This window comes from Lynx rufus, unplaced genomic scaffold (genome assembly GCF_022079265.1).
Source record: "Lynx rufus isolate CCGP_SWC_20201006 ecotype Redwood Valley unplaced genomic scaffold, mLynRuf1.p SCAF_2, whole genome shotgun sequence".
NCBI classification, from domain to species: Eukaryota; Metazoa; Chordata; class Mammalia; order Carnivora; family Felidae; genus Lynx; species Lynx rufus.
The window spans coordinates 51,094,257-51,106,669 of record NW_025814834.1 but is presented as its reverse complement, the minus strand read 5'-3'; the positions used below and the strand labels follow the sequence as shown (position 1 = coordinate 51,106,669).

At 33.6% G+C, this 12,413-nt stretch overlaps 1 protein-coding gene across 2 annotated transcripts in view; it reads right to left on the bottom strand.

The window, feature by feature from the left end:
• The window catches only part of NCKAP1 (NCK associated protein 1), a 110,063-nt gene that overhangs the window by 32,570 nt on the left and 65,080 nt on the right, over window positions 1–12,413 (bottom strand). For both annotated transcript variants that reach the window (XM_047084286.1, XM_047084287.1), the window contains 5 exons: window positions 9,236–9,381; window positions 7,191–7,323; window positions 3,878–3,997; window positions 3,117–3,256; window positions 2,154–2,285 (listed from right to left, as the gene is read on the bottom strand). In XM_047084286.1, the coding sequence (XP_046940242.1) occupies window positions 2,154–2,285; window positions 3,117–3,256; window positions 3,878–3,997; window positions 7,191–7,323; window positions 9,236–9,381 (671 nt within the window). The remainder of the gene's footprint in view (window positions 1–2,153; window positions 2,286–3,116; window positions 3,257–3,877; window positions 3,998–7,190; window positions 7,324–9,235; window positions 9,382–12,413) is intronic.

Sequence of the window (12,413 nt, the reverse complement as noted above, 5' to 3'; positions counted from 1 at the left end):
AATCACCCTTCATGTTTAAAACCTTGCAATGTATCAAAAATAAATAAAAACATTTAAAAATTTTTAAAAAATAAAAAAATAAAAAAATAAAACCCTGCAATGTAGTTACTACCACCACCACTTCACAGATAAAAAGAAACTAAGGCTCAGAACTGAAGTCAACTGAATACAGTCATTTTGTTTGGAAGTAGTGTGCCTAGGCTTTGAACCCACAACTGCCTTAGTGCTGCCCTTCAACAAAATGCATGACAGTTAAAACAAAGCAACAAACAAAAAACTTTATTGTTCTTTAATCGTTCACAGCACGTGAAACACAGTTCTGTTAGGTTTATATCCCAATAAACTATAAAAGCCTAAAAAGAAACACAGATTTTGAAAATACTTTCCCTTCTGATCTTTTCCTACATTGGCCACCCCTATTTTACCATCTTTAAAACTCCTTGAGCATTGGATTTATAAAGATCTTAGACTTACATTTGTAAGGATAAATCCTTAAAGACAATGACAAACCCCATCGATAGAAAACAATCCCAGAAAACAAGGATTCAAGGCAATAATTGCTATCCTTGTATATAACCCCTAAAGTTCTAAGATTGTGCTCAAGTGATCAGTAAAACCCAACCAACTAACACAGCTATTTGTTTTGGCAAAAAAAATCTTTCCCCGTAAACAAGTTTACAGCTTTGCCTTGATCCTGATCACTAAGTGGATGTTTTGTTACAAGAACATGTTTCTCTGTGGAGAACATACTTACAGAAGGAAAACAAGGGAGCTGAAAAGTGAGCTCTATCTTCCACCCACAACTCTACCACCCCGCTGACTAGAGAATAATAAATACCAGAAGCTGTAATGTCCCTTTCGTCTAAATACTATTCTGGGTTTCACTGTGAGGCTGCCTACCTTACTAATTTAGGATAGCAAAAGACAGTCTTTGTTTAACACCTGACTAGGCAAGTGATGACTTAACACACAATTTAGTGCCCACTTATACATTCTCCTATTTTGTTCTCTAATTGTTAAAGTCTTCTCACAAACTATAGCTCTCAGCTTTATACTGTTTTATTACTACTCACAGAACTTAACACACTGTCAAGCACATGGCGCAGATACTACTTGTTAATGACTACAAACCTTTGAAAAAAATCTTTGGCTAAATTTTGGTTTATAAAGTGTTTTAAGGCCTTCAGGAAAAACTTCTCAAATTAATCAATATTTTCTTTAACAAGTATGTAACTTTAGAAACATATATAAGACTTATAAAACTCTAATTAAGATTGAGTGCCTCAAGAGTCTAGAATTCTACTGGCCTAACAGCATACATTTGAATTCAGAAAAAACAAGAGTTGGGGCGCCTGGGTAGCTCAGTCAGTTAAGTGTCTGACTTCGGCTCAGGTCATGATCTTGCAATTTGTAAGTTCAAGCCCCGCATGGGGCTCTGTACTAACAGCTCAGAGCCTAGAGCCTGCTTCGGATTCTGTGTCTCCCTCTCTCTCTGCCCCTCCCCCACTCATGTTCTGTCTCTATTTCTCTGTCTCAAAAATAAACAAATGTTAAAAGAAATCTTTAAAAAAGATTAAAAAAAAAAAAAGAAAAAAACAAGTGTTTATCTAGTCCTGATATTTTCAAACATTTGGACCAACTATAAGATATGTAGTTAGCATCACAACTCAGTACATATATACATATACATAGCGAAGAGTTTCATGAACCAATATTTATATTTACTACATACAGTGCACTGGTTCTTTATTGTTCGTTTGTTTATTCTTCCTTGTTTCTTTTCCTTCCCCTCCCTCTTCTTTCTTTAAATGTTGACTACAACAACCTTCTACACTGATTTCATGACCCTACTTGGTTGCTACCTACCAGCTGAAATACAGATTTGCTTCAGTCTTCTCATTTTGTTTATACAAAAGCTAAGGCTCACAGAGATTAACTGCTTTGTCCAATGTTACAACTAGTTAATAACAAGTATGAGACAAGAATCTGCATAACATAATTCCCAGTTCACTATTCTTTATACTTCCCCATTCGTTATTCTTGATACTACATCAGTTCTAATACTTTTCCTCATAAAAGGAAACACCATATACATATGAAGACTATAACAAACCTATTAGCTGAACCAACAAAAAGTTCATATTCTCTCTTACTTAGTAAAGCGGATTTCCAGATGAGACGTCAAATATTCTCGTGGGGTAAAGGTATGTTCCCAAACTACCATGTTTGGTACATAATTTATAGAGAAACACAACTCAGAAAGTGCAGTGTGCAATTTATCAAGGCTGAAAAAATATTAATAGACAGTAAATAAAATGTTAAACATTTCATCACAGCAATACAAAATTAATTTATAAATATATCAGACCTTATTTGAGAATTACAATTGCAGAATTCAGTATTTTTCTTCCCTAAACTGACAAGTTCAAAATCTTTAAAAATATTACTAACATATGAGAGCAATTTTCTAAAGAGCATCATTCATCTGTTTCTACATTCAGATAATAATGACTTTACTGATTTTATAGACAAGAAAGTTTATTACATGCTCATAAAGACAATCATTTCCAAATCTTGCTATATTTTCGGTATTGGAGGAAGAAAATAGTCTACAAAATGGCAAATAGCTTGTTCAACATAAAAAAGCAAAGTAGTAGGAAATCTACTTTAAACAAATGTTGATCCATTATTGCCCACCAATGCCTACCCTCTAGACAAACACATGGCCCTTAATAATATCTAGTCTGATATACCCACTTTAAAAATGATATATGTTCTAATATGACAACATGCCAAAATAAAGTCTCAGATTATCTGATTTTAAATAAATGTAAAATTACTAGACAGATTTCTAGACAGATTCTTGGCCTTTAGTATTCACTGTATAAAGACAAATATTACCTATTACATGAATTTTCTTTAAAAATCTAAAATCTGTATTTTGGAAATTAGCACTACCTACTCAAGTTCACAAAGGTAAAATAACAACAACAACCAATGGCTGAAAAATGAAGAATTTACAATTACTAGCATTCCTTCAGTACTAATACCATACAAAAAAATGAAAAAATTCTCCTACTCATAACAAAAAGATATAATAAAAATGGATGGCTTACTTGGTCACTACCAGTCTGTTTTTCCTCATACTCTCAACTCCTGGTTTTTCCCTTTCAGGTTCCCCTTTCTTACCAGTCTGTTTTTTTGACTTTTTATTCACTGCTTGACTAATGGTTTTGGCACAATGCTTGGGTAGCAACTAAATTTAAAAAGAAATGAAAATTTACATGACAACAATTATTTTGAAAACATATTAACTATTTAAGCAAACCTTAGCTGAATCCAGACTATGTAGCACTAAGAACAGAGGTGTAAGTGAGATGTAGATTACCTAGCTAGCTAAAGGAGCTCGCACAACTTGGTAGAAAACAGAAATAGATGAATCTTGTGTGAAGAAAACTTCACAGAGGTTCTATAAAGGCTACAGTTTAAAGGATAAGTAAAAACAAAGTAGGCAAGTAAAGAATGAGAATGTATTACTAGAAGGAAAAAGGTCTATGAAAAATAAACTGCACGAAGACATGATGTGTTCAGAATTTAATGAGAACTACTAGCTGGTAAAGCATCAAGTGCAGGGTGAAGTAGACAGTCTGAGCTAGCAGGAAGGGACTTGAATACAAAGCTAAAAGTTGGATTTTAAACAGTAAGTAATCCTAAAGATGGGCTAATTTTTAAAAACCTAAAAATGGAGTTTTACAAGAAGAGGTAATGAGATTTACTAAGAGTTTAACACACACACACACACACACAAAACTAACAGCTTATTTTCTTGCCTTCATACACAAACATCCTGTCCTTACGGAAACATGTGAATTTTTACCTGGTCACTGAGAGTACACTGTTCTGTGCAAATATCAGTGATGAGATTTCGAGCTTGTTTGGCCATTTCATCCAAGAACATATTACATAAGGAAAGACTGCGATCTCCAATATGATGTCGCTGTCAACGCAGAATCATAACAACAATAATAAAAGTTATAAGAAAGTGGTTTGAATTAAAATACTTTTTAAATAAACATGGAAAATAAAGTCTGTATAGTAAGGAGTGGGAGTAGGGAATGTTACAGACTGGGGGGGGGGGGACAACTAACCTACCATACTGTATTTACACAGTTGACATAAAGTATTTGGTGATTATACAACTACAATGATTGGAGGGATCTTAGAGGACCAATATTTTCCTTAACACAAAAAATTTAATGTAATTTCCAAGTTTCACAAGGTCCTATGCATCCAGTTCTTAAATATTAAACTATCAAAGAAAGGATGTGAAAGAGATTTAGAGTAATATTTCTAATCTTAAATGATATATATATATACACACACACATATATATATACATATCTCAACACAATGAATAACTTTGTAGTGTACCAACAGAAAAGAAAAGCTTAAGTATTTAATTAAAATTGTTAGAAATCAAGTCAGTAAAACAGAAATTCACAAGGCATTCAACTCTCTAAAATCAAACCCATCAACCCAGAAGAGAAAAAAAAAAAAAAACTGTGCATTTTCTAAACACAACAGGGGAAAAAAAGAACATTGTATTTACTTTTTAGGAGATTAGATATGTATATGTAAACATACACTCACTCAAATCCATCCATCTCTCTCTACAGGATTCTGTATCTTTTTAGTTTTGGTGGATGTCGCAATAATTTAATAGGGTTTTCTTGTCAACGGTAACTGGAATGTTGAGTATATAATGCTATAAAATTTTGCACTACACGTTTGTAGCACTTTACAAAGAGATAAATTTTTGAAAGTTTACCTTACAGATCTTCCATAATTACATAACGAATGTATAATTTACATATACTTCTATGCTAAAATAATGTAATATACAAGAATATAAAAATACTTAAACACATAATGTAACTGTTCCTAGTTCTCTCATGATACCTTAATGTATTTTATTCTAAATGCCCTTTAAAACTTTAACAGGAAGCCAAACTGAACGGTTTGCATCTCCAGGCCAGATAAAATTAAATGTTAGTTCACTTTACTTAAGGATACCCCTTGCTATCATTTACTCCTGAAAAAAGAACATTAAATTAGCACTACTTCAAATTCACTAGCCTTAATTTAAAATACAAATCTGGTATCACTACTTTCTTCAAGTGGCTCAGAAATGCTGAGACTGGATGGAAAACAAAACAACTAAAGTCTCTTAACATGTCACAGTCTCTCCATGATCTGCTCTCACCCTATTGCTACAGTGCTGAGAAAGACTTTAGGAGAACAATGTCAGAAGCAGAGAAACCACGTAAGGACACTGTAACAATAATCCAGGAAAAAAGGTATGGCTTTGACAAAGATGAGAAGAAGTAGGCGTCTGGATATATATAAAGGTAGAGCCAAAGGCAGAAAAGGCTTTGAATGATGGCAATGGGGTAACATGTGGAGAATCAACAGTTCTATTCTGGACATGTTACATTTCAGATGGTCACAAATACCTAAACTGCAGCAGAATATACAGAGAATCTAGAACTAAAGGCAAAGGTCTGGGCTGGAGATAAAAATTTGGGAGGCATCAGCAATATGCTAAGTGAAATTAGCCCAACACAAAAAGACAAATACTACATGGTTCCACCTTTATAAACTACCTAGAATAGGTAAATTCTTAGAGACAGAAAGTAGACTAGAGGATACCAAGGGTTGAGGGATGAGAAATTACTACTTAATGACACCAAGTTTCTGCTTGGAGTGATAAAAGTTTTGCAAATAGGTAGTGGTGACGGTTGCACAACACAGTGAAAGTAATTAATGCCAATGAGTTGCACATTTGAAAATAATTTAAATGGTACATGCTTATATTATAAAGTTAAATGTTTATTAAAAAAATATTTTTATCACAATTTTTTAAAAGGCAAAAGAAAAAAAAAAGAATGGGTATAGAGTCCAAATTGTTGAAGTTAAATCTAAATGCCTGGCTGAGAAATTTTTACTTTCTCTACATGCAATGGAGAACCACTGAGGATTTTTCAAGAAGGAAAGAAGTACTCTGGTGGCATTGTATCAGGTGATCTTAAAGGCAGAAATACTGAAAACAGGAAAACTATTTAGGAGTATATATGAAGAATATTGCAAATTTGAGCTACAACAGTGACAAAAGCAATGGAAAGTAGAAGACGGATTCAAATTCTTGTTTTATACCAGACAAATAAAACTAAGAGGACTTCATGGCTAATTTAATGGGAGGGATGATGGTGAGGAAAATTAATAATGTATTTTAGGTATAAAGCTTGAAGAAAATATCTATTAAATCTAAAAACTCTATAAAACTATTAAATTTGGTGGTGTTGGTATCCCTGCAGGTAATAATCCTAAAAGGTGTCCCTACTGAATTTCCCTCAGGCTAACCTTTCTCAGAGTCAGTTTCCAATGCATTGCTGGAATACAATCTGCAACCTAATGCTTAGAGACATTAATAACGCTACTGCAATTTGTCGGTTTCTCTTCTCCAAGTTTTGTAGTTCTAAGTAAAGGGACTCAACACTAAGTTAAACTATAAAGAAATGGACCATTTAAGTTTAATATAGATTCTTACCACATTTACAAAGTGACATTTCTTCTCTAAAGATTAGAAGAAATACTGAATACATTTTTGATAGATACTTGTTGTCAATAAACTATGGAGTAATTCAATTATTCAATAACTATGTGTGCCTGCGTGAATGTCTTACAAATACTAGCAAATATTAATTTTGTGTACTACATCTATCATATTAACAAGTCAGTGAAATTCTTCTTTGACATGTTTATGTTTAGTCAGTAATGTGTACATTCAATTTTCAAGTCTTTTCAATAACAGTTTGACAGGAAAAGTAGGCATATAAAATTGATAGCTATATATAACTTTGCAATAAATATTAATACCTGACCCACCATTTAATAAATGTAATTCCAAGTGACTTTATAACATGTTCTTAGAAATATGTATGTGTATTTATCCATCTATGCAAATAAACATTAACAGCTTTTTTAATCTATTCGAACATTCTTCTGATTTTGCAGAGATAAAGTAGGTAGGAAGCTAGATTAGGTAATTGTGACTTTGTGAAACCCAGCCAGCTACATATTTGTTCTAGTTTACTCTGCATGCCATACAAATCACAGTACTCTGAAATTACCTCTTCTGGACATAGTTCATGTGTGCAACTCATAAAATGAGTGCAAAGCAGTGGAAACGCAATTGAGTATCTTGACTGAGAGGGTAACTCCAAACACTGTTGAAACATCTTCTCAAAAGCACGACTATAAAAACTATACAAGGAAACAAAAATTAGATCACAATTTTTGTAGTTAAAAACTTTAATGATATAGTACTTTATTTAATTGGATTCAAGTAAGTGAAAGTTATCAACTGGTAACCTTTATTACCATAAGAGGAGTAGTTATTTTTCCAAAGAGTATCTTTCATACACTAACAATCATTACAGAGTAATAAAAATATTATTTGTAGAATATTAACAAATTTTAAAATAAACTCAAACAGAAAATAAACCATATCTATGACATATGAATACGACATTCAAATCTCACCTTGCCAAATTTTTATCCAAGCTAAGTCATTATCAATTGCAAGAAACACCATTATTTTATGTACGACTAGGAAAGAAAAACACTGTCAATTAAACAATGACACACCCATCAATTTTAAATTACTTCCAGATTTAGGAGATATTAAACATAAAAGAATATGAGTCCGTAAAATATAGTACATCTTGGAATAGTAAGACAACCAGAAGTAGTGAACATGTCTTTATTTTGGATATAACAGACAAAATAAGAATGTGATAAGAAAAGATGCATAACAATTAATTAAATATGACTACAAATCACAAATTGTAAATACTACTCAAAGTACTTTTACTTCCAAGAAAAGGGAAAAGGACTTTTTAATTGCAGTAGCTTCTTTTACGATAGGAACTTTTCTGTAGTTCAAATATATGTAAACATAAAATGCTCCATTTTCTTTTCAAGCCCAACAATAGTACAGGGTTCCAAATAATCTTAAAATTTTTGCATATCTAACATATGATATATTGTGTTTCAGTGATATACTGTGTTTCTAGAGTTCCTTTAAGAGATCTCTCATGCCTTCCATCTGGTGATTTCTACTTCTTCTGCAATCCTGCTAATTAAAGCTATCCTAACAAACTGCCAAAATCAGTGTGGACTGAGTTTTCTTCCAAATTAAAACCAATGAGAAGCTATTCATAATGACAGCTTTTCAATACATAGAAATAGCTATCACTATCCACTGAGATTATCTCAGCATTGTAGAAATAAAGGGACATAATACTGGGTTATTCCAATCAGCTTCCCTACAGGAAAAAAGGCCAAGAAGCAGATATAGAGTTGATACTGCACACCTTTGGTGCCAGAATACTTGAGTTTAAATCCTGATCCCACTGTTTATTAGTTTGATCATAATGAAGTCCCCTTATTCATTCAAGCATTTATTAAGTACTTACTATGTTAGACATTAAGAAAATAAAAATATGACCTTACTTCAAGAATCACTTTTATGTGGGGAGAAAGGGGGAAAAAAATGTAAACTGCTAAATTTAACTAAAGAGGCTACGATAGGAGCAAAGGAGAACAGAGAACAATGGAGGGAGTAATAGTCACTACATCATCATTATATTAATATCTAATTTAATACAGCAGAGCGAAATTACTTGCTATTTACTTCCCAACATTTGCTCTATTTGACCTTGAATCACAAGTTTTTTTTTCCTTAATCTAATGATGCAAAAGAGGGCCTTAAGGCAATCTGACATGACAGTTTCTTACAACCTCAAAAAATATATAAAAATAAATTTACAACAGTAAGAGTTCCTCTTATAGAGAATAAAAAAAAAAGACATAAAATCTCTACTTTGTAAACTTCCTTTTGTTAACAAGTTGTCAACTATTCCCTTTATAATCTCTTTTTTTAAAGATTTTATTTTTAAGTTATCTCTACACCTAACGTGGGGCTCAAATACACAACCTCAAGATCAAGATTCGCATGCTCCAACTGAGCCAGCCAGGCACCCCTATTCCCTTTATTCTTAAGAGTTTATTACTGAATAGTCTCAAGGACTACACTAATATAAAAATAATCAACAAAGATATATTTGGATACTAAAAATTTCAAATTCTGATTTGAAAAAAAATTACCACATACCAAAATATGGAGAGATCTGATGTTTCCACCAACATTTCCACCAAGGAATCTACCATTTTTGTATGAAAAATTATCGTATTCATCATCTTTCCAAGTTCTCTGTGATCTGCAAGGCTAAGTGAAGCCTTGGAAACACTAGTATATGCCTGTGAAAATACAGCAAAAAACAAAGTCGTTTAAGCATGGACCAATGATTTTAACCTTGACATTCTACAGGGGGGATAAAAACACTATTGAAAAATTTTTTAATGTTTATTTTGACACTATATTAATAATATCACTTTTTTAAAATTGTCAACAGTGACTCACACTTGAAATCCCTATTAAAAATTTCTTCAGATAAACTCAAATACTACTGCCAATAAAACAAAACCTAATATATGCGTCATTCATCTTGAACCCCAAAGGAACTGCAATTATAATATCAAAAGTATAAAACAGTGAATTGTCAAGTTAACCCTACCAAAAGGTATTTTCAGTCCAGCTTGAAAGAAAGCATACATGGGAAACATTCAGATGAAAATAAGTATGGTACATGTTGATTCATTGAGGTTTTAGACTATACTGAATCATTAAAAACCAGATAAGACATTGTACTAATTGATGGATTCTAGAAAAAAACTGAAGATAGTAAAAATTAGTGTAGGTTGGCTAATAAGGTGATATAACTTAACCAAATCCATCAGTATAGGTTTATAGGGAAAGAAACTCGACTATAAAGGTACCAAATCAAAGAACAAAATCCTGTCAGTGGATAGTGGGCATTCCAGAAAGGCATAGGACAAGAATAGAAGGGGTGTCTACAGAATAAACACTGTTCACTATGGCTACAGTTAAAATGAAAAGAGGAAAAAGAAAATGGTGTCAGAAGAGATTCAATCATATCTTGCAGACCCCTGTATACCATGTTAAAGAATTTAAACCTTTTGGTGAACCAAAGGTTCTGTGTGGTGGTCAATTACTATTTCAGAAAGATTGCTCTATGTAGTGGGGGAGTCGAGAGAAGAACTGGGGGAGAGGTGGACAGAAAAGGACCAGGAGAGGAGGCAGAGATCTATCAGGAGGCAGTGGTACAATAATCCAGACAGGATTATGATGCTCTGATCCACAATGGTGGCAATTTAAAAGAGTTAAGTCTGGGAAATGACTAGATGTGGGCAACAGAAAAATTATGAATGATGGCCAGGGTGCTTGCTTTGGGGAGATACTCCTTCAAGGATCTCATATGTACCTACACATGTTGGATATGCCAAGAATGAAAGACCCAGAGCACTCATTACTCAGGCCATTTCTCAAGACTGTATCTGCAGCTGCCAAATTTGAGGAATGGTAATATCTCCCTCTGAATCAAAGAGTAAGTATGCTTACTGTTAATAAAATGGAGGGTTCATCAAACTCAGTGTTCCTTAACTGTAACACAAACATACTGTATACATAGTATTCATCTGTGTTAGTCTGGTCCCCCCAGCGTGGGTCATGAAAGCAAGTGAGAAAAATGATATATATTTGTTGATGCTCATGGTGCTTCCTGTGCAATGAATAGCTAAGTCCTTTGTCTCTGACCCAGGGGACCCATGTCTTAATGTTTCCATGAAACATTAAGAGACTAAATAATTCTTTTCCTTGTAAATCAGATAAAAATCAAATCTCAGCCCCTACAACGGCAAGGGGTCCATCAAGGATGGTTACCGTTCACTAAGAAAGCAGTTTTATATTTTGTCATTTTTGAATGGATAAAGAATAATAAGAGCAATATTCTGATGGCAAAGTATACTCAGATATTTATTATAAACTAAGTTTAAATGAAGTTTAATTACCTTTAATCAGCTTTAGAGTAAAAAGAGGAACCACTGTTGTGGCCATGAGGTCACTAAAGACTTCCATTAATTGACACTCATTTAAAAATTCTGAACTAAAGCATCACTGTGAAAATAATTTCAGAGGAAATGGATGGTGACAAAATGATAATTTAAAAGACATTTGAAAAAAAAATTAAAAAAAAAAAAGACTCATTTGAAATACTTGCCAACAAGGGATACAGGAGTACTGATGCATAGGGGCACTTGTACCCCAATGTTTATAGCAGCACTCTCAACAATAGCCAAATTGTGGAAAGAGCCTAAATGTCCATCAACTGATGAATGGATAAAGAAATTGTGGTTTATATACACAATGGAGTACTATGTGGCAATGAGAAAGAACGAAATATGGCCCTTTGTAGCAATGTGGATGGAACTGGAGAGTGTGATGCTAAGTGAAATAAGCCATACAGAGAAAGACAGATACCATATGTTTTCACTCTTATGTGGATCCTGAGAAACTTAACAGAAACCCATGGTGGGAGGGGAAGGAAAAAAAAAAAAAAAAAAGAGGTTAGAGTGGGAGAGAGCCAAAGCATAAGAGACTCTTGAGGACTGAGGGTTGATGGGGGGGGGGGGGTAGGAGGGAGGGGAGGGTCGGTGATGGGTATTGAAGAGGGCATCTTTTGGGATGAACACTGGGTGTTGTATGGAAACCAATTTGACAATAAATTTCACATATTAAAAAAAAATGAAATACTTGCCAACAACGAAAGGAGAAGGTTATTAAAAAAAAAAAAGGCTTAAATAAGATATGAACAACCCAAGTAAATTTGAAGACAGAGGGAAGAAGACAAATGAGAAAATAACTGAAGATGCTTTAAGAGACTACTGAATACACAGGGGAACAAGATTTTGCCTTAGGAAACAGGAAAAAAATGACAAAGAATACATGGAGAGGGAAAGTACTCTTCTTTAAAGATTAGAAAAAAAGAGAAATCAAAATGACCTGTAAGAGACCAATGACCTTAGAATCAAAATTGCATAGGACTCCAGTGAAGGCATAAAACTATAAAATTCTCCCAACTGCTTATCCTTCAGGCCCTGCTCTACTCAACAATTACTGATATTGGGGCGCCTGGGTAGCTCAGTTGGTCAAGGTCTGACTTCGGCTCAGGTCATGATCTCGCAGCCCGTGAGTTCGAGCCCCCACACCTGCTTCAGATTCTGTCTCCCTCTCTCTGCCCTGCCCCGACTCATGCTCTGTCTCTCAAAAATAAACATTAAAAAAAAAAATTACTGATATCTACAGAATGCTACACCTCTCTGGTCATATGCTTATAGTTAACCCTTATCCTTCTACCTGATCATTGATCAGT